We start from the raw sequence: 19,233 nt of genomic DNA on the forward strand, positions 1-19,233 counted from the left end.
AAGTCAGAATATTTAGGATAGGGACTGTCCCAGACACTGGACAGTTTGTGTGTGGTTGATATATTGTCTTTGTGAAATGGTTGTCTGAGAACATCAGCTCCTCAGAGGATGAGGTTGCTGTCTAATTTTCTTTGTTTAGTGCAGAACTCAGGTTTCATTTGTGTTCCTGACAATTGTAATTCCAAGTGATGTAAGCAACCACTTTGTAATTCTCTGTGATATGGGAGTAGGAAGTCAGGTACCTAATGGCATTCTGGGGTTATTGCCACAGGCTTAACGAAGTTAGATCGACCAGTACATGTCTTGGGCTTGGAGGTAGGCTTAATCAAAATTTGGCAGAACGGTTCTAACAAATAGTGGACCCCACATTGCAAGACAGACCATACCTTTAACTTTTTGTTTGTCCTTTGCCCATAAAAATAAAGCATAAATAAGTGGTGGTCTGACTCTTCACAAACAATTTGAAAACAAGACTGCTCAAATTCCTTGAATCATAACTTTTAGATCTATACAGATGCCTTTTGTTTTCCTCTTGTTTCCATAGTGGAAAATAAGATCATTAGATCATTGAACTACATGATTATGATAGCCTTTAAGGAAAATAACAATTGGAGCTTTTATCTTTATATATGTACACAGATTTTTTTTGAAACGGGGGTCTTGCCATATTGCCCAGGATGGTCTTGAACTCTTTTTTAAAAAAAATTTTTATTTTTTAATTTTTATTGCTTTTGCTTTTTTATTATTATTATTATTAATAATGTACTGGTATTATGGAACTCTTGCGCTCAAGTGATCTTCATGCCTCAGCCTCTGGAGTAACTGGGACTACATGCATGTGCCACTGTGCCCAGCTTGGTTTAAATTTCTTCCAGTTATATTGCTGTTTATAAAGTTTTGACTTTCAGCTAAGGTCCGAGAGTGATTTACCAGGTTGGAGTTAATGTGTTTACATAGCCAGATACTGTTTTTTATCAGTAGGAAAAGGACATGTTCCTATCTCCCACTATGTTATACTTGTATGTATAACTCTCTGCCTATAAAATTGTTCTTTTAATTTCTAATTTTTTTACTTCATTTTCAATATCTTTAACTTTTATATCATTTGCATATTTCTATTGCAGCAGAAATGGTATAAAAATGAAAAAACATTAATGTGTGCTTCAAATGTGGCAAGAAAAGAATAAGGGCCAGTAGTCTCAATTACCTGAGTTCAGGATTTCATGCTGGAAGGAAATTTAGCTGTAAACTCTACTTGGTTAGTTCCAGTAAACATCTTTTCCTGGGACATTTCTAAAAAAGGTAAATTACATTGAATTTATATATATGTTTTTTGGTTGATCTGAGGAACTTTTTTCTAGAGTCATTCCCATCTAGCACTATTCTTACTTGTTTCTAAGGCTAGTTGAGATACCAAATGATATTTTCTTGCTCCCTTTGCAAATAGCTTTCTTGTTATAATGTCTAGGTTTTATATTTATAGGAAAATACCATAAATCTGTTACAGGTTTCTTCTTTTCATTTAGAAATCTTTCATTTTAAACAGAACTATTTCCCCAAATATGATTTAATACCTTGTTTCTCCTTATGTCTCATCTTTAATTTTTACTTTTGGGAATCAGCTTTATTTTTTATATCTGTGATTTTTATTTCCAGAAGAAAAATTAGGACATATAGATAAAGGAGAAAACAAAACTACCCAGAAGTGACAACTATTAACATGTTAGTAGATATCTTTTCAAAGAGAGGTTTATCTAGTGTGCCTCAGGCAACATCTACTTAAGTGTACAAATGGGTCTCTCAAATATCAGTGCTCTACTTATAGTATAAAGTCAAGTCTTTTCCTGGCATGGCCCTCCATAATTATTGCCAGTAGGAGTCTGTAGCCATGAGGGGCTACTTGCATTGCTGCCTGTAACTTTGTAGTGTAGCTTTGGAATCTGCTGCCTTTGCTATCCTTCTGCACCACTGACTGCTGCTGTGCTGCTGCTAACTGGCTCTGAGCCACACTGACATCCTTTAAATGGCTGGTATCCATACAGCCCACAGACCGTGCCTGCCATAGTGCAGCTAAATTCCTGTGGACTACCATCTTTGGTCTTCTCCCTCTCTGGCCATCAGGGAAATCCATGATTTTTACATCCATCTCTTTGAGAAGGGTTTATATAGCAGAACAGCTGGGGCCTTGGTGAAATAGTTATTCTCTGTTTTACAGCCATTTCCTTTCCAGAATTTTCAGGCACTTTGGGGTGGGTGAGTGCCTGGGTATTGGAGAGACGTGGTGTTGGGGGGACATGAGATGGTTTAGTACAGTCTTTCACAGTGCCTGGCATCCCTGTGGAGGTAGCTAGGAGTGGCGGATTTATTCCTTTTAAAGAAGGGAGTGACATCTTTTCGGATATGAGTATAAGCTTTTCAAGGGGAATTTTTGGCACTTAGTGCAGTCTGTGGTACAGAGTAAGCCTCCATAATCATTTTTTGCATGGGTTGTTGAAGCAAGGTATACCATGTAAAGAACTAAGTACTGTGAGTAAATCAGAAAAGTATGATACTTTATCATTAAGTTGCTTTTTTTCTGGTATATGGTTTCTGTTTTTTAAAATATAGTCATAATTAGTGTAGTCTAGTTGGAGAGATAAAAACATATGTGACTAGAGACCAGCTGAGAAGTGAAAATGATAAATGCTATGGAATGCTCTCAGGATGGAGAGCATGTTGGGATAGCTCAGCCTTCTTTCCTTTCTGAAGCTGCTTTCGGGAAGGGTTGGTGTGGTCGTTGTGGTATGGGAATGGTTCAGACAGGTTAAGCAGAGGGGAGAGAGAATGGGGGCTTGCCAAGTCCAGCACAAAGCTGAGGGGAGTGTGGATGCAGCTGACCTCTTCTGAGGTACTCTGCACCTTGATTACATACCCTTTTCCACCTTTACCTCTATACCCTACCCTCCATGGAAAGCCTGTCTGGGGACAAAATATTAGGACCTTCTCTGTTAACCTATATCAAAATAGCAACTGGAGAGAGCATTTTGAATTCGTTACATGAGAGAAGAGCTAGAAGTGGCTGCCTCTGAAGTCCTCTGCTTCTAGCAGGCGTGATAAAGGATTTGTGGGTCTTGTTACGCACTCATTAAGCTTAACTTCCCCCCCTCACATCTTCAGGGCAGGTGTCCTCCTATGCCTTGTTGCTGTGATGAGGGAGCATCAGGACCACGTATGTGGTGGGGAGAGCTGGAAACTCAAAGAGTGTTTCCTGTCTCTTGCCATACAGAGAGGGGTGGCACTCCTTGTGTTTTAGAATGTCAGGATGTTTTGCACAATATCGCAGAGCTCTTCATAGAAACACAAAGTTTCCTCCTAATATTCTTTAAATATAATTAATATGGCAATGTTACATAACTTAAACTATAAGGAAAAGGAAGTGATTTTATTTACTGAGAACTCTGTAGAAATTTGTTACTTTTATTTTGTAATTTTTTGAGTTTAAAGACATTCTCCTTTGCTGTCTTAAATGTTAAAACCTAAATAGACAATAGGGGAAATATTACTGTATTTGCACAGAAGCCTGGCATTGGGAAAGGACACTTTGAGGAGATTGTCTGGAAATGAAATCGACATTACTATGCTCTGGCTCCTTGCTTTCTCCTCATGACTTTGGGCTTAGATAAAGTTAAGGAAGAGGAAATGTATTTTTCCTCTTACTTCACCCTAGGCTATTGCGGTTGGTGATGTTCTTCTCTCATTTTTCCTCTTTGAAGGGGTTCTTTGAAGAAAAATGTGCTTCTTGAACCAATTGCAGTTTGTCCTCTACACAAAGAACTCTTAAGGCTACTAGCAGAATAGAAGCAAATTAAACTGAAAGCTCATCTGCAGCTCAGAAAAACAAAGACGTGGAGTTTTGAGGAGTGAAGGTAGCATGGTGTCGGCCATGGGTGATCAAGACACAGCCAGACAATGTGGACCAATTTCTTCAAACTACGGCTTTTCTGCTGTCTGCTTGCAGTGTTGATGGTGGTGGTGCTGGTCATCAATGTTACTCAGGTAGAGGTGAGTACCCAGTATACTCCTTCATAACTAAGGAGCCAAATCTGGGGATTTGGGGCTAACTAGCTTGAGAAATTGTTGGTTATCAGGAGGCTTATCCTGGTTACAGTTGTGGTTTTCATGTATTCAGTAAGTATTTGAGTGCCTACAGTGTCATATACTGTGCTAGAAATCGAGGGTATAGTGGTGAAGAAGACAGACATTTCTTTACTTATGGAGCTTGCATTCTAAATGTGCATGGGAGAAAATAAGTAATAATCATAATCATATAATAATAAAGATAATTAGAGATTGTGAAAAGTGTTATACAGAAAGGAAAAAATGTTACATAGAAAGAAAAGTGTTACATAGTCTAGGGAAGCTTTAGAGTGATAAAAAAAAAGTCTCTTCAAGGAGGGGACCTTTTAGTTGACTCCTGGCAAAAGCTGAAGGAGCATTTTGAGGGAAGGAGTTGATGAGATGTTTTGAAGATTACAGGATGGCATTCAAGGGCAGGGACTGTGTCATATTGAACCCCTCACAAGTGCCTGGCACTAACAAGGTACTTAGTAGTACCCTTTTTACCCCCCTGCATGAACTCATATATCACCAAAATTTGTGGAGTATTTTTTATATAAAAGGATGCTGTCCCTTTTGTTTTGTTGGCTTGTGGTACTTCTGAGGTTACAAGTCCAACTTAACTATGGCATTTCTTTTCTTACTGGGTTTTATTGGCACAAGACATTTAAAGCTAAGCCATAGGTTTTTTAAAAAATTTTTCCTGCTGGAACTCACTTTGTGGTTTTTAGCAGAATACCTAATCTCGCTGGGAAATGGGCACACTAAGGTTCTACAGATTTTCTTCTGTGAGCCAAATTAGCAAACTTTGTTAGGTACTTTGAGGAATGTGAAGTGATTCTGTTAAAGATTTCTTATTAGAAATGGGCTTAGGGCATAAACACTAGTTATTTATTCTTCCTTTTCTTGCATGTTTTGCTAGATAAGGCATTGCCGATTCCACACTGACAGTGCCTTCTACCTGGAAGCTGTATTGAAATTCTTTTTTTTAAGTTTTTATTTTTGGTCGCAAAAATAATGTTTTTTTAAACACATAAAATGTGCCATCTAGCACCAATGTCTGTAAATAGTCAGAATTCCATCCAGTTACTACTCTTTGGAACTGTTATGACTAAAGTCCCTGACAGATTAGTCTATGTGAACAGATAATTAATATATCATGATGGCATAAAGTGGAGATGACACATAATAAAAATTCATTTAATAAATGTGTACAGAACCACATTTGTTGTTATTCAAAAAACCTTTCATTGTTTCATGTAAACAAATTAACTTAATACTAGTGTTTTTTAGCCAGATTTTTCTGGAAAATATACATGAGGAAAAGGGCATGACCCGCACAAGTGCATAAGCCTGAAACTGGTCTTTCTATTCTCACTCCATTCTCAAATGAGAAAAATTTTGTGAAGATACCTTTTGTTCCTTCAGTCTCTTGATTTGTTTTCTTAGCAACTACAGCATAATTTACTATTTAAATCACATAGATATGTACGATGTAGGAAAAGAGTAAAACTTTGGCCAATGTAAGTATACAAGACAATATTCTCAGCTCTTTTTTAAAGTAAAAGAACATTTAAGTATTAGATATGTTTTAAAGAATTAAGTGGAAGATACATAGGATAGAAGCTATTGCATAATTATGAACAAAATGAGAACCTCCTTTTAAAAAGTTTTTTGTGGTAAAATATACATAACATGGAGTTTGCCATTTTAATCATTTTTAAGCATACAATTCAGTAGCATTAAGCACATTCACATTGTTGTGCAACCACCACCACCTTCTATCTCCAGAACTGTTTTGTGTTCCCGAAGTGAGACTCTGCATCCATTAAACCATAATTACCCATTCCTCCCTCCCCCCTGCCCCTGGCATCCACTATTTTGTTTTTGTCTCTATGAACTTGATGACTCTAAGTACCTCATATAATTAGAATAGTATGCTTTTGGTGACTGGCATATTTCTGTTAGCATAATGTCCTCAAGGTCCATCTGTGTTGTAGCGTGTATCAGAATTTCTTTCCTTTTTAAGGCTGAGTAATCCTCTGTACACACACATATACATGCAGAAGAATATTATTCAGCCTTAAAAAGGAAGGAAATTCTTTTTTTTTTTTTTTTTGAGACAGAGTCTCACTCTGTTGCCCAGGCTAGAGTGCCGTGGTGTCAGCCTAGCTCACAGCAACCTCAAACTCCTGGGCTCAAGCAAATCCTCCTGCCTCAGCCTCCTGAGTAGCTGGAACTACAGGCATGCACCACCATGCCCAGCTAATTTTTTCTATATATTTTTAGTTGTTCGGCTAATTTCTTTCTATTTTTAGTAGAGATGGGGTCTCGCTCTTGCTCAGGCTGGTCTCGAACTCCTGACCTCGAGAGATCCTCCCGGCTCGGCCTCCCAGAGTGCTAGGATTGTAGGTGTGAGCCACCGCACCAGGCCAGAAAATTCTGCTATATGCTATAGCATGTATATACGTACCACATTTTGTTTATTCGTTCATCTATTGATGGACATTTGGGTTGTTTCCACCTTTGGCTATTGTGAATAGTGCTGCTGTGAAAATGGGTGTACATATATTTCTTCAAGACTTTGCTGTCAATTCTTCTGAATATGTATCCACAAATGAAATTGCTTTATTATGTGGTAATTTTAATTTTTTGAGGAACCACATTATTGTTTTCCATAGCAGCTGCACCACTTTTCATTCTCATCAACAGTGTACAAGTGTTCCAATTCCCCTGCATCCTCACCAATACTTATTTTCTGTTTTTTTGATAACAGCCTTCCTTATGGGTGTGAGATAGTATCACATTGTCTTGATTTGCAGTTGTGTTTTTTTATCCATCTGTCAATCTATACTTTTTAAGTGGGACATTTAGGCTGTTTACATTTAATGTTAATATTGATAAGTGAGGTACTGTTCTAGTCATCATGTTTATTGTCGCCTAGTTGCTTTGTTTTCTCCCTGTGTTACTGTTTTATAAGAGCTGTAAGTTTTTACTTTGAAGTATTTCTACACTAATGAGTATTGACCTTTCTTTTCAGTGTTCAGAGCATTTTTGAGCATTTCTTGTAGGTCAGTCTAGTGGTGACAAATTCCTTAGTGTTTTCTTGTCTGAGAAAGACTTTATTTCTCTTCCATTTATGAAACTTAGTTTTGCAGGATACAGAATTCTTGGCTTCTATTCTATTTAAGACATTATTCTATTTAAGAAGACTAAAGAACCCAATCCCTTCTGGCTTCTGTGGTTTCTGGTGAGAAGTCTGCTGTTAGTCTGATGGGTTTTCTTTTGTAAGTTACTTGGTGCTGTCTTCTTACAGCTTGTAGGATTTTCTCCTTCACTTTGACTTTGCCCAGACTGATGATTATGTGCCTTGGTGATGTATTATTTGAAATGCATCTTCCAGAAGTCCGATGACCTGCTTGTGTCTGGATGTCTAAATCTCTAGCAAGACCAGGGGAGTTTTCTTCCATCCTCTCAAATAGATTTTCCATGGTTTTTACTTTTCTCCCTCAGGGTTGCCTAAGATTCTTACATTTATGTGCTTTACATAATCCCATATTTCTCAGAGACTTTGTTCATTTCTCTTGATTCTTTTTCCTTTATTGTTGACTGACTGGTTTAATTTGACAGCCTTGTAATCAAGGTCTGAAATTCTTTCTTCTGCTTGGTCTAGTCTGTTGTTAAAACTTTCCACTGTATTTTGGAATTCCCCAAATGACTATTTTATTTCCAGAAGTTCTGTTATTTTTTTTTTTAAGTATCTGTCTCTTTAGTGAATTTTTCATTCATGTCCTGAGTTATTTTTTTTGTTTCCTTGTGTTGGTTTTCAGCTTTGTCATGGATCCCATTGAACTTAACTTGTGATCCATATTTTGAATTCCATATCTGACATTTCAAAAATTTCCTTTTGATTGGAGTCCATCGCTGGAGAGCTAGTGTGATCCTTTGGGAGTGTTAAAAAGCCTGTTTTTTCATATTGTGAGAGCTCTTATGCTGATTCCTTGTCATCTAGAACCTCTTCCCTCGGTGCAAAACAGATAGTTTTGTGGCTCACCTGTTCTCCTCTGTTGGGAACTCTGCTGCTCAGTGTAGAGAGGGAGAGGTACACTGCCTTCAGCTTGTGTAGGTAGGTACCTACTGTGGTGTTGCTGGCAGTTCAGGTCGATTGGACCTCAGACTCTTGGGAGAGTGTTCAGGTGCCAGCGATGGTGGGCTAGGTTAGGTAATCTCTAGTTCCCAGGTCCCTGGATGGCATGCTGAGTCCTGGGGGAACCAGACCAATACCAGGCTGGCAAACTTGCCCTTAAGCCTCCCTGAGTTCAGGCACTGGCTGTTGATAGTGAGGGGCACAAATGCTTTGAAGAATGATTAGGCAGGAGAAGGATGGATGCACTGTGAGCCTGAGACAGGAGGGGTGGGCCCCTCTTGATGAGATTAGCAGAGGTAGGCAGCTATGGGGCACATAAGCTGCTCACACCTCTCTCTTGGCAGTAAAAGTGGTCTCTGTCATTTGGGGGCCCAAAAGAGCCCAAATTCCCAGCTCCCACCCTGACCCAGCTGCAGCAGAGGTGGTATAGAGGCAGCTCAGGGCTGTGTGCAGGCCTATCAGGCTAGCTATAGGCTGTGGCTGAAATGCTCTGGAGGAGGAGGTATAGTTGTGTCGGGGACTTGCCTCCAGGAAGGGTAGGTTCCTCCCAGAAGAGACAGACAACTTGGGGAGAGTACTGCTAGCCCTGCCCTCCTGCAGTGGAGATGGTAGTTTTTGTCCTTGGGGTGCACAAAAGCATTTGCTGAAGCTTTTTAGGGGGATAGGAGTGAACAACCCCAAGCTCCATGGAAGCCTGGGTGTCACAGGTACTCTGTCAGAGATGGGGCAGCAGCTCCCAAGTGCCCTGGCTTAACCATCTCCTGTGGAACCCTCATCATTCCCAAGTGGAAACAGCAGTAGTGGGCAGGGAAGGGGAAGAAGAAGAGAAGTAGAAGGCCTCAAATGGTGGGAAGTTGGTACCCTGGTCCTCTTTGTCCTAAGGGGCCCTCTGGTGTACTTTATTCTCCTCTTGGCTGGAAGCAGCCTACCCCGAATGCCCAAGCTCCAGGAGACCCAGAGTTCCCCTGGGACCCAGCAGTTCCCCAAGACTGCTGCAGTCCGAGTGGGTGCTGGGGAGCATTGGCTGTGGATCCAGCAATGTAGAGACCTAGGGGCTGACATTCCTAGGTTGGGACAGCTGCAGAAACGTGGCCTGTCTGTGCAGGGAGGGAAATGAGCCACTCCCTCTGTGGAGAACCTGGGCCTGGTGAGCAGAGTACTATTGGGGATGTATCCCCTCTGCAAGCCTAGCACTGGCCGTCCCATAGCACACCTGTGCCTAGAGTTTATACTTGGGAGCAGAGGCAGCTACGTCCACAACATTGGGTTTTTGGAAGAGGGGAAATTCCCATCTCCACATCCCTTCTGGGGCTCCAGTGCTGCTTCTGCTCTGGGCTGGGGCACTCTCCTACCCTATGTACTCCTCTCGGCACTCACATCTTCACTGGGAGGGGTGCAGACAACTTTGGATCATGAGCCAGGGGCTCTCAAGTGCAGGCATTCCACCTTCTTCTGTCCTAAAAAGCATTTATAACATTTCTCAGTCCTTGGGGAGCCCAGAAATATTGCTGGTTTCCTCTGTCTCCCTGTTTCTTTGTGGTTGTCATAGTCCAAGTGGGTGCTGGGGAATGTGCATGTGGGATCCAGTGACAGTGAGACTGAGGGGCTGTGACTTCCCTGGTAGGGTAGAGGCACCTGGCATGTGTTCAGGCACTATTGCACTCACTGTCTCAGCTTGTGTCTGTGATGGAGGGAAGCGACCCTATGTGGGCCTGCTACCCAGTACTCTGTTCCCAAGATGCTCTCAATTTGCCAGTAGCAGCAGTGCCTGGATCCGTCAGGGTGGAAGGGCTCCCTGACAGATCGGAAGCTGTAGACTGCCATAGGTGTTGGAAGAGGAAAAGTAAATACTTCCACCTACCCTTTCTGCTGGACTCCAAATCCCTCAGAGGTCAGTCTGTGCCAAAATCTCGCTCTTCGTTGTTCTGCTCTGCAACTTCTTCCCATGGGATCCAGTAAGGGTAAGTTCTGATAGCTTTCCCTCAGTATTTCACCTGGACTCTGCTTTTTCACCTGAAATTTTTTTCTTCTTTCTGAGATGATCTGGTGACCGATGTTGCTAGTCTGCCATCTTGCCCCCTTGCCTAGGATCTCTTTCTCTCTCTCTCAGAGATAAATCTTTACTTCCTTATTTCACGAATGAAGCTGGCTGAGTTGATTGTTTTTTAATGATTAGTCAAAGATAACAAAGCCTATATCTTCATCCAATTCCTCCACCTCTTCCTTTGCATCAGTTTTGTCTGGGGCTGTGGCAGCAGCAGGAGCAGCAGAGGTGGTAGTGGCTAAGGGGGCAGCAGCCACACATGCAGATGGGTCAGCCAACAAGGCCTTGATCTTTTCAGCAAGTGGGAAAATGTAATCACTCTCCCTAGACAAAGCCAGACCCGCTTGTACCCATTGATGATCAAATGGGGTACCGACGCAACAGTTGGGTAACCAATCTATAAACATACAATGACAATGTTGCATGTACCCTCTAGGACTGGGGTCCCCAACACCCAGGCTGTGTACTGATATCTGTATGGGCCACACTGCAGGAGGTGAGCGGCAGGTGAGCAAGCAAAGCTTCATTTGTGTTTACAGCTTTTGTATTTACAGCGTTCTCTGTTGCTGGCACCACCACATAAGCTCCACCTCCTGTCAGATCAGTGGCCGCATTAGACTCATAGGAGCGCAAACTCTACTGTAAACTGCACATGCAAGGGATCTAGGTTGTACACTCCTTATGAAAATCTAATGCCTGATGATCTGAGATGGAGCTGAGGAGGTGATGGTAGCGCCAGGAAACTGCTGCAAATACAGATTATCATCAGTAGAGAGATTTTACTGTGGAATAAATGTAATGTGGTTGAGTCATTCCCGAAACCATCCCCCCCATCCCCTAGTCTGTGGAAAAATTGTCTTCCATGAAACCAGTCCCTGATGCCAAAAAGGTTGGGGACCACTGCTCTAGGAATTGAAAATGCATAGTTTTCTCCATATTGTCAAGCACTGTGGGGTTGTATTAAGTATGAAATGTCCAATTTCCTTAAGTACTAAGTTTGACAGTTGATATCTCTGACATTTCACTTTGACACTTCTTTTTGTTTTTGTTTTATTTATTTCAGCATATTATGGGGGTACAAAAGTTTAGGTTACATATATTTCCCTTGCCCCCCCATCTGAGCTTCAAGCGTGTCCATCCCCTAGATGGTGCGCATTGCACTCATTATGTATGTATACACCTATCCTCTCCCCCCCGAACATCTGCCCGACAGCCGATTAATGTTATTCCTAAATGTGCTCTTAGGTGATGACTTTGACACTTCTTGTTGTATTTTTATTTTGAAGGTACATCCTCAGTCTTTCAAACACATGCTTTGGCTTGTGATTATCTTGCAAGTTGTTTTTTAGAGCAATTTTTGTGAAACCATGAATAAGTCAAAAACTTGTGTTATTTTCCAATATGAGTTCCATCATGGAATCAATGCAATGCAGACAGCTCAAAATATCAATGAAGTGTTTGGGAAGGATGTAGCTAATGAACACACAGTACTTTGATGATTTGAGAAGTTCCGTTCTGATAATTTTAACCTTGAAAACAAGCTATGTGGGTGACTTGAGACCAAGGTGGATAATGATGAGCTAAAAGCTGTAATGGAAGCGAATCCATCTCAACCTGTGCGTGAATTAGCAGCAAGGTTTGATGTTACTGGTCCAACAGTATTGGACCATTTGAAACAAATCTGCAAGGTAAAGAAACTGATGGGTTCTGTATGAATTAAGTGAGCATCAGGAGAGAAATCTCGAAGGTTGCCTTTCTTTGTTGTCACAACACAAAGGCAAACCATTTCTACACTGTATTGTTATGTATGATGCAAAATGGATCTTTTTGACAATTACAAGCATTTGGCACAATGGTTGGATAAAGATAAAGTGCCGAAACACCATCCAAAACCAAATATTCATAAAAAAAAGCTAATGATGTCTGTTTGGTGGTCCAGCGCTGGTATTATCCACTACAGCTTCATGAAACCTGGCCAGTCAATTACAGCAGATGTCTGCTGCAACCACTTGGACGAAATGATGAGGATGCTTGTGATTAAGCAGCTGAGATTGGTCAATGGAGACAGGCCAATCTTCTTGCAAGATAACGCTCAACCACGTGACACACAAACAACACTGCTCAAACTACAGAAGCTGGACTTGGAATCTCTCTATCATCCACTGTATTCATCAGACCTTGCACCAACTAACTACCATTTCATCCAGGCTTTGGACCATTTCTTGCAAGGAAAAATATTCAATTCTCCACAATCTGTTGAAAATGCCTTTCTCAATTTCGTGGCCACTCTCTCTCCACGCTTTGCTGCTGGCATAAACAAACTACTGTTAAGATGGCAAAACTGTGTGGATAGTTTAGGTGTATACTTGGATTAATTGTACTGCTTCTTGTTTGAGATATAATAAACTACACTCTTGATTTGAAATTGGACATTTCATATTTAATCACTCAATATAATGAAATAATTACACAACTCACCATAGGTTGGGGACCCCTAGTTAAGCCACCCAGTCTATGGTATTTTGTTATGGCAGCTTGAGCTGACTAATACAGAGGTCTTCTCGGGCCCTAGATCAGTGATGTCACGTGAAGCAGTGGCACCAGAACAAATGGCAGCTGGTACCTTGTTGGCCAGCAGCATGTCCCAGATCCAGTGAGGTCCTCCTTAGTGAACACAAAGTCCACATTCCCCCAGATATGAGGCAACAGTTTCTCCAAAGCCAGGTTGTTTTCCAGATGGCCTTGAATGGCCTTGGGCATCATGGTGTTCTTGCCCATTAGCACAGTTTCCTGAGGAGGGATGTGCAAATCTGCTGTGTCTGCTTGGAGCCCCCATTGTCTGCTTCCACAGTGAGGCATTTTGGACAGTCACCCAAAAGGTGAATTATCTTAAGGAAGTGATTGGACTTTTAGGTTGCCCTGTCTTCTCTGGGCATGGTGGTACGTGAGAGATTGCCATACAGGGTTTAAAGATGATGTCATCATCACAGGGATGCTTGGCAGTAGCTTGGCTATTACTTTTTCAAGTATTTCATTTTTTATTCCCATCTTCCTTTTCCCAGTATTCAAATTACATTCATATTAGGCCTCTTGAAATTATCCAGTGCTTCTTGATGCTCTGTCTCTTATTTATTGCCTGCCTGCCTGCTTCCTCTCTCTTTTGGATAGTTTTATTGTTTCTTCAAGTTCACTACTTTTTATTTTAAAATGTCTAATCTGGTATTAATTCCATCTAATGTATTTTTCATCTCAAAGGATTTATTTCTCCTTTTATTGTATCTTCTATATCTCAATCTTTCCTATTGCTTTTTGAACACATAGAATACAGCTATAATAACTATTATAATGTCTTCATCTGCTAATTCTAATGTTTGCCAGTTCTGGGTCACTTTCACTTGATTGATTTTTCGCCTTTTTATAGGTTATATTTTCTTGCTTCTTTGCAATTTTTTTTTGTTTTTTTTGTTTTTGTTTTTTTTTTAATAGTTTTTTTTATTTCAGCTTATTATGGGGGTACAAAAGTTCAGGTTATATGTATTGCCCATGCCCCCCCATCCCCCCCCACCCGAGTCTGAGCTTCAAGCGTGTCCATTCCCCAGACAGTGCGCATCCCACTCATCATGTAGGTATACACCCATCCCCTCCCCCCACCCCCCACCTCTGTCCCATCACCAATTGGTGTTATTCCCAAATGTGCACTTAGGTGATGATCAGGGAAACCAATTTGCTGGTGAGTACATGTGGTGCTTATTTTTCCATTCTTGGGATACTTCACTTAATACAATGGGTTCCAACTCTCTCCAGGAGAACAAAAGAGATTCCATATCACCGTTATTTCTTATAGCTGAGTAATAGTCCATGGTATACATATACCACATTTTACTAATCCATTCATTAATTAATGGGCATTTGGGTTGTTTCCACATCTTTGCAATTGTGAATTGCGCTGCTGTAAACATTCGGGTGCAGATGTCTTTTTTATACAATGACTTTTGTTCTTCTGGGTAGATGCCCAATAATGGGATTGCTGGATTGAATGGTAGGTCTACTTGATCTGTTTAAGGTATCTCCATATTGCTTTCCACAGGGGTTGCATTTTGATTGGATTCCAGACTTTGTTAGGTGATGGATATTTTTTGTATTATTGTAAATATTCTTTCTTTCTTTTTTTTTTTTTTTTTTTTTGAGACAGAGTCTCGCTCTTTTGTCCTGGCTAGAGTGCCGTGGCATCAGCCTAGCTCACAGCAACCTCAAACTCCTGGGCTTAAGTAATCCTTCTGCCTCAGCCTCCCGAGTAGCTGGGACTACAGGCATGTGCCACCATGCCCGGCTAATTTTTTCTATATATATTTTTAGTTGGCCAGATAATTTCTTTCCATTTTTAGTAGAGACAGGGTCTCACTCTTGCTCAGGCTGGTCTCAAACCCCTGAACTCAAACAATCCACCCATTCGGCCTCCCAAGTGCTAGGATTACAGGCGGGAGCCACTGCGCCCGGCCATGTAAATATTCCTAAACTGTGTTCTGGGATGCAGCTTGATCCTTTTGGGTCTTGATTTTAGGATTTGTTAGTTGGGACCAGATTAGTGTTTTGGGTTAATCATTTTCCACTGTTAAGAATTAAGACTTAGTGTTCTACCCAATAGCCTGTGAATGCTGAGCTTTTCCGGTCTGGCTGGTAGAAGATATTATTCCTGGTTTTATGTAAACTCAGGTTACTATTCTTTCCTCAGCCTCCAGAAGTCTCCTTACACATGTGTGTTCATCATTACTTTGTTGGCTACTCAAGTGGGACTCCCTGTAGATCTCCTGAGTTCTCTGTGAAGTTGTCACTTTGTCCTGCGAATTCTAATTAAGACTCTCAGCCCCGTCTCCTCACTTTTGGTAGTTCGCCAGGCTCCACAGGAGCTCCTCTCCCTGTGCTGCAGCCTGGAAACTCTTAAGGCAGTGAGCAAAGGGCAATCAGAAGGATCATTTTACTTATTGTCTCTCAGGCATCACTGTTTTTTCATGTATGATGTCCAGTTTTTTTGTTTTTAAGTTGTTTCAGGTGGGAGGGCAAATCTGGTCACTGTTTCTCTATCTTGGGTGGGAGTAGAAGTCTGAGGGACTTGAATTTGAGGGGAAAGAGATAACAGAAAAGCTGGGGGGGAGGAGGAGAGGATGAGATCTAGAGCACAGGTGGAGCATATAACTTTATGTAGGACAAAGGACACAAGTATATTGTGAATGTTCTTGTTATTTTATTATTAAGTATGTAGGAGGAGCCATGTTCCTTCCTCTGATGGAAGAAGGAAAGATGTCATGATGGTTGACAATGCAGGTACATTTGCTGCTGGCGGGTGGGACGTTGAGGGAGTTTCTGGCTGTGAAGGAGGTATAAAGTAGGAGGAGGGTGGAGCCCACAAGGTTTGTGTACAGGGGCTTGAAAGAAGAATGGGGTTGGGAGATGGAGCTGACCCTGCAGGACTACAGAGGAGCAATATATTTCAAGAACTTAAGTGTGTATGGCACTCCCCTGCATTGGTTTTGTGAGCGTGTGTGTTTATTTTACCACATCCAACAGACTGAGTGTAAGAATAGAGAAAAACGATAGTGTGTAGGTCTTGGATAGATGAGGAGGAAGGTAAAGGCAGAAAGAGACCTGAGAGGGTAGGCCAAAGTCCCACATTATTAATGTTACTACAATCAGGAAGGAATGTTAGAAAATTCCTCTTTAGTTCTACTTTAATTCTCTGAAACTTCTGGACCGAGTGCCAGTTAAAAGCTCTAATTATCTGAATAAACACAACACTTTTCTGCTCATTGGAGAAGGGAGGTGGCAATAATAAATAATGTAAGACAGTTTTGATGTTGAAAATAGTAAGTGGGTCTTTTAATGGAATGGGGTGTAAAGCATTTTTCCTGTCTAAAGAGGTCATCTTGTCCAGGTTGAGAATATTGTCATGAATTTTAAACTGTTCAGTTTATTACTGTGATGATCATTGATAAATAGGGTTTGGTGTGATAGGGAAAAGGCTCTGAAACTTGGCAGACTCCCATTCCTTAATCCCTTTTCCATCCTGTGCTTCTGACCTTGGCTATACTCTTTTTATGGTCAGAGTATCTGATCATTTTCTAGAAGAGCATAAGTTCAATTTTAATTAAAAATACCACATAGGCCGGGCGCGGTGGCTCACGCCTGTAATCCTAGCACTCTGGGAGGCCGAGGCGGGTGGATTGCTTGAGGTCAGGAGTTCGAGACCAGCCTGAGCAAGAGCGAGACCCCGTCTCTACTTAAAAAAAAAAAAATAGAAAGAAATGATCTGGACAGCTAAAAGTATATATAGAAAAAAATTAGCCAGGCATGGTGGCACATGCCTGTAGTCTCAGCTACTCGGGAGGTTGAGGCAGAAGGATCACTTGAGCCCAGGAGTTTGAGGTTGCTGTGAGCTAGGCTGACGCCATAGCACTCTAGCCCAGGCAACAAAGTGAGACTCTGTCTCAAAAAAAAAACCCACCACATAATGTGAGGAGGAGATATATGTTGCAATATCCAGCAAAAGATTGTAGAGAGAATTGCTGTCTTTCATTTCTATGATAAGATCTCATTGGGCATGGCCTATATTTTTTCTTTTGCCTTATTCATTGATATTTTAGATATGTATTATAATACCTGTATATATACCTCTATAATTAGGGCTTTGGGCTGCAAGCAGAGATACCTGATTCAAACTGACTATAATATTAAGGAATATTACTCATTTGAATAGAAGTAAGTTGGGCATAGTTCTATTGGGGATCAGGCTTTGTTTCTCTGTAAGCCTCTTAGCTGTGCCTTTGTTGTGTGTTTGCCTTCCTCTGTGGCATCCTCCTTCGTGGTTGGATTGTGGTTGCCAGAGCAGTGGAGTGGTTGCTTCCTTGTACATGTCCAGCTGAAGAGGCAGTTGTTCCCTTGAAATCCTCTCAAGAGATTACTTGCATATTTTCATTTGCAAGTAAAATTCAAATAGCTGTAAGCAGGGGATTATTGGTGTCTGGATTTGGCTGCATGTATCAAGCATAAGTCTCCAGCAACCTCTTCTGGCTTTCATGGTTCCGAATTGGGTCATATTCGGAATTGGTTCCGACTGGCCATTCCTGAACCAGTCATTTACTTGGGATTATTCCTTCAGCAGTCAGGCCCACACCTGAGCTGACAGGTCGGCAAACACATTGCTGTTATTCAGTAGGCCAGGAGTGAAATGGATGTGGGACGGGCAACAATGATGTTCACTCTAGCTCATAGCTTACAATGGCTTGAGGAGTGGATCATCTGTTTGGTATTTTCTCTTGGCTTTAAATCTAAAAAGATGGCAGACCTGAAGTTGCCCATGTGGACAGAATGGGATTGAGTTGCCATTTAGGAAAATAAACCAAATTGGCTTTTTGCATTTTTTTCATTTGCAAGTAAAATTCAGGTGGCTTACCACCATGTGTCTGGTGATTTCTGGATTGGGTTGTGTGGGTCAATCTGCTGGCCTTAGATAGTTGGTGTGGTGACTATGGAGCAAGAGTGAAAGTGGGAGAGGAAGAGAGGAAAAGGGTAGGAAGAAGGTGAAGTTTGTTGTGAGCATATGGTGCATGATTTGATCTTTAATGGTGTGTTACAGCCTCACAACAACTAAAAGGGAGAGGGCGGCTGGAACATTTCTGGAAAGGTAATCAGTAGGTAAGGGAAATTTTTCAAATTCAGTTTTGTGTTCCCTCATGCCGTATTTTTAATGAGCATGTTTTAAATTAGTACTGCCATGCACTCCTTTAAGATGAAGGCTCCTAAATGAGATCCTTTGAAATAAGAATGTGTGCACGTAAGTGTAAAATGAGAGGAGAAAAATACATGATCTAAAAAGAGCGTTAAAAATTCTTCTTGTATTTTGGGACCCATATAAAGTGCCACTAATGATGCTGGAAGTGCTCCCAAGAAGCAGAGAAAAGCTATGACATTACAAGAGAAAGTTGATTTGCTTGATATGTACTGTAGATTGAGGTCTGCAGCTATGGTTGCCTATTATTTAAGATAAATAAATCCAACGTAAGGACCATCGTAAAAAAAGGAAAAGGAATTCATGAAGCCACCACTGCAGCTATTCCAGCAGGCTTGAAAACCTTGCACTTTTTGTGAAATACTTTTATCTCATATTGGAAATGCAGCTTTTATGTGGGTGTGGGATTGCTAAAAGAAAGGCATACCTATAGACTCTAATAGGATTTGAGAAAAAACTAAGTCATTATATGACAACTTAAAGCAAAAGGAAGGTGAAGGATCTAAAGCTGGAGAATTTAATGGCAGCAAAGAATGGTTTGATAATTTTAGAAAGAGGCTTGCCTTAAAAAATGTCAAGATGATAGAAGCGGCTTCTGCCAACCACAAGGCAGCAGACAGGTCCCTAGATGCCATTAAGAAAATCATTAAGGAGAAAGGATATCTGCCTGAACAGGTTTTTAATGTAGATAAAAGTACCCTATTCTGGAAAAGTATGCCACACAGGCCATTTATTAGTAAGGAAGAGAAATGAGCACTGGAGTTTAAGACAGAAAGGGACAAGCTAACTACTGTTTTGTGCAAATTCAGTTGGGTTTATGATCAGGACTGCTGTATCTATAAAACTGCTAATCCCTAGCCTTGAAGGGAAAAGATAAACAACAGCTGCTAGTCTTTTGGTTGTACAATAAGAAGGCTTGGACAACGAGAACGTTTTTCTTGATTGGTTCTATGATTCCTTGTTCCTGAAGTCAGGAAGTACCTTACCAGTACGGCACTACCTTTTAAAGTTTTTTTGATATTGGACAATGCCCCAGCCACCCAGAGCCCCATGAGTTCAACACTGAAGGCGCTGAAGTGGTCTACTTGCCCCCAGACACAAGATCTCTCATTCAGCCTCTAGATCAGTGAGTCATTACGCATGGAACTCTATGGAAAAGACTGT

General features: G+C 41.1%; 1 protein-coding gene across 2 annotated transcripts in view; it reads left to right on the top strand.

Annotated features, from left to right (window-relative positions):
* The first annotated feature begins 3,862 nt into the window (after window positions 1-3,862).
* NXPE3 (neurexophilin and PC-esterase domain family member 3) overlaps window positions 3,863-19,233 on the top strand; it is a 36,670-nt gene continuing 21,299 nt past the window's right edge. For both annotated transcript variants that reach the window (XM_069472566.1, XM_069472567.1), the window contains exon 1: window positions 3,863-4,041. In XM_069472566.1, the coding sequence (XP_069328667.1) occupies window positions 3,949-4,041 (93 nt within the window). In that variant the 5' untranslated portion in view covers window positions 3,863-3,948. The remainder of the gene's footprint in view (window positions 4,042-19,233) is intronic.

This window comes from Eulemur rufifrons, chromosome 7 (assembly GCF_041146395.1).
Source record: "Eulemur rufifrons isolate Redbay chromosome 7, OSU_ERuf_1, whole genome shotgun sequence".
NCBI lineage: Eukaryota > Metazoa > Chordata > Mammalia > Primates > Lemuridae > Eulemur > Eulemur rufifrons.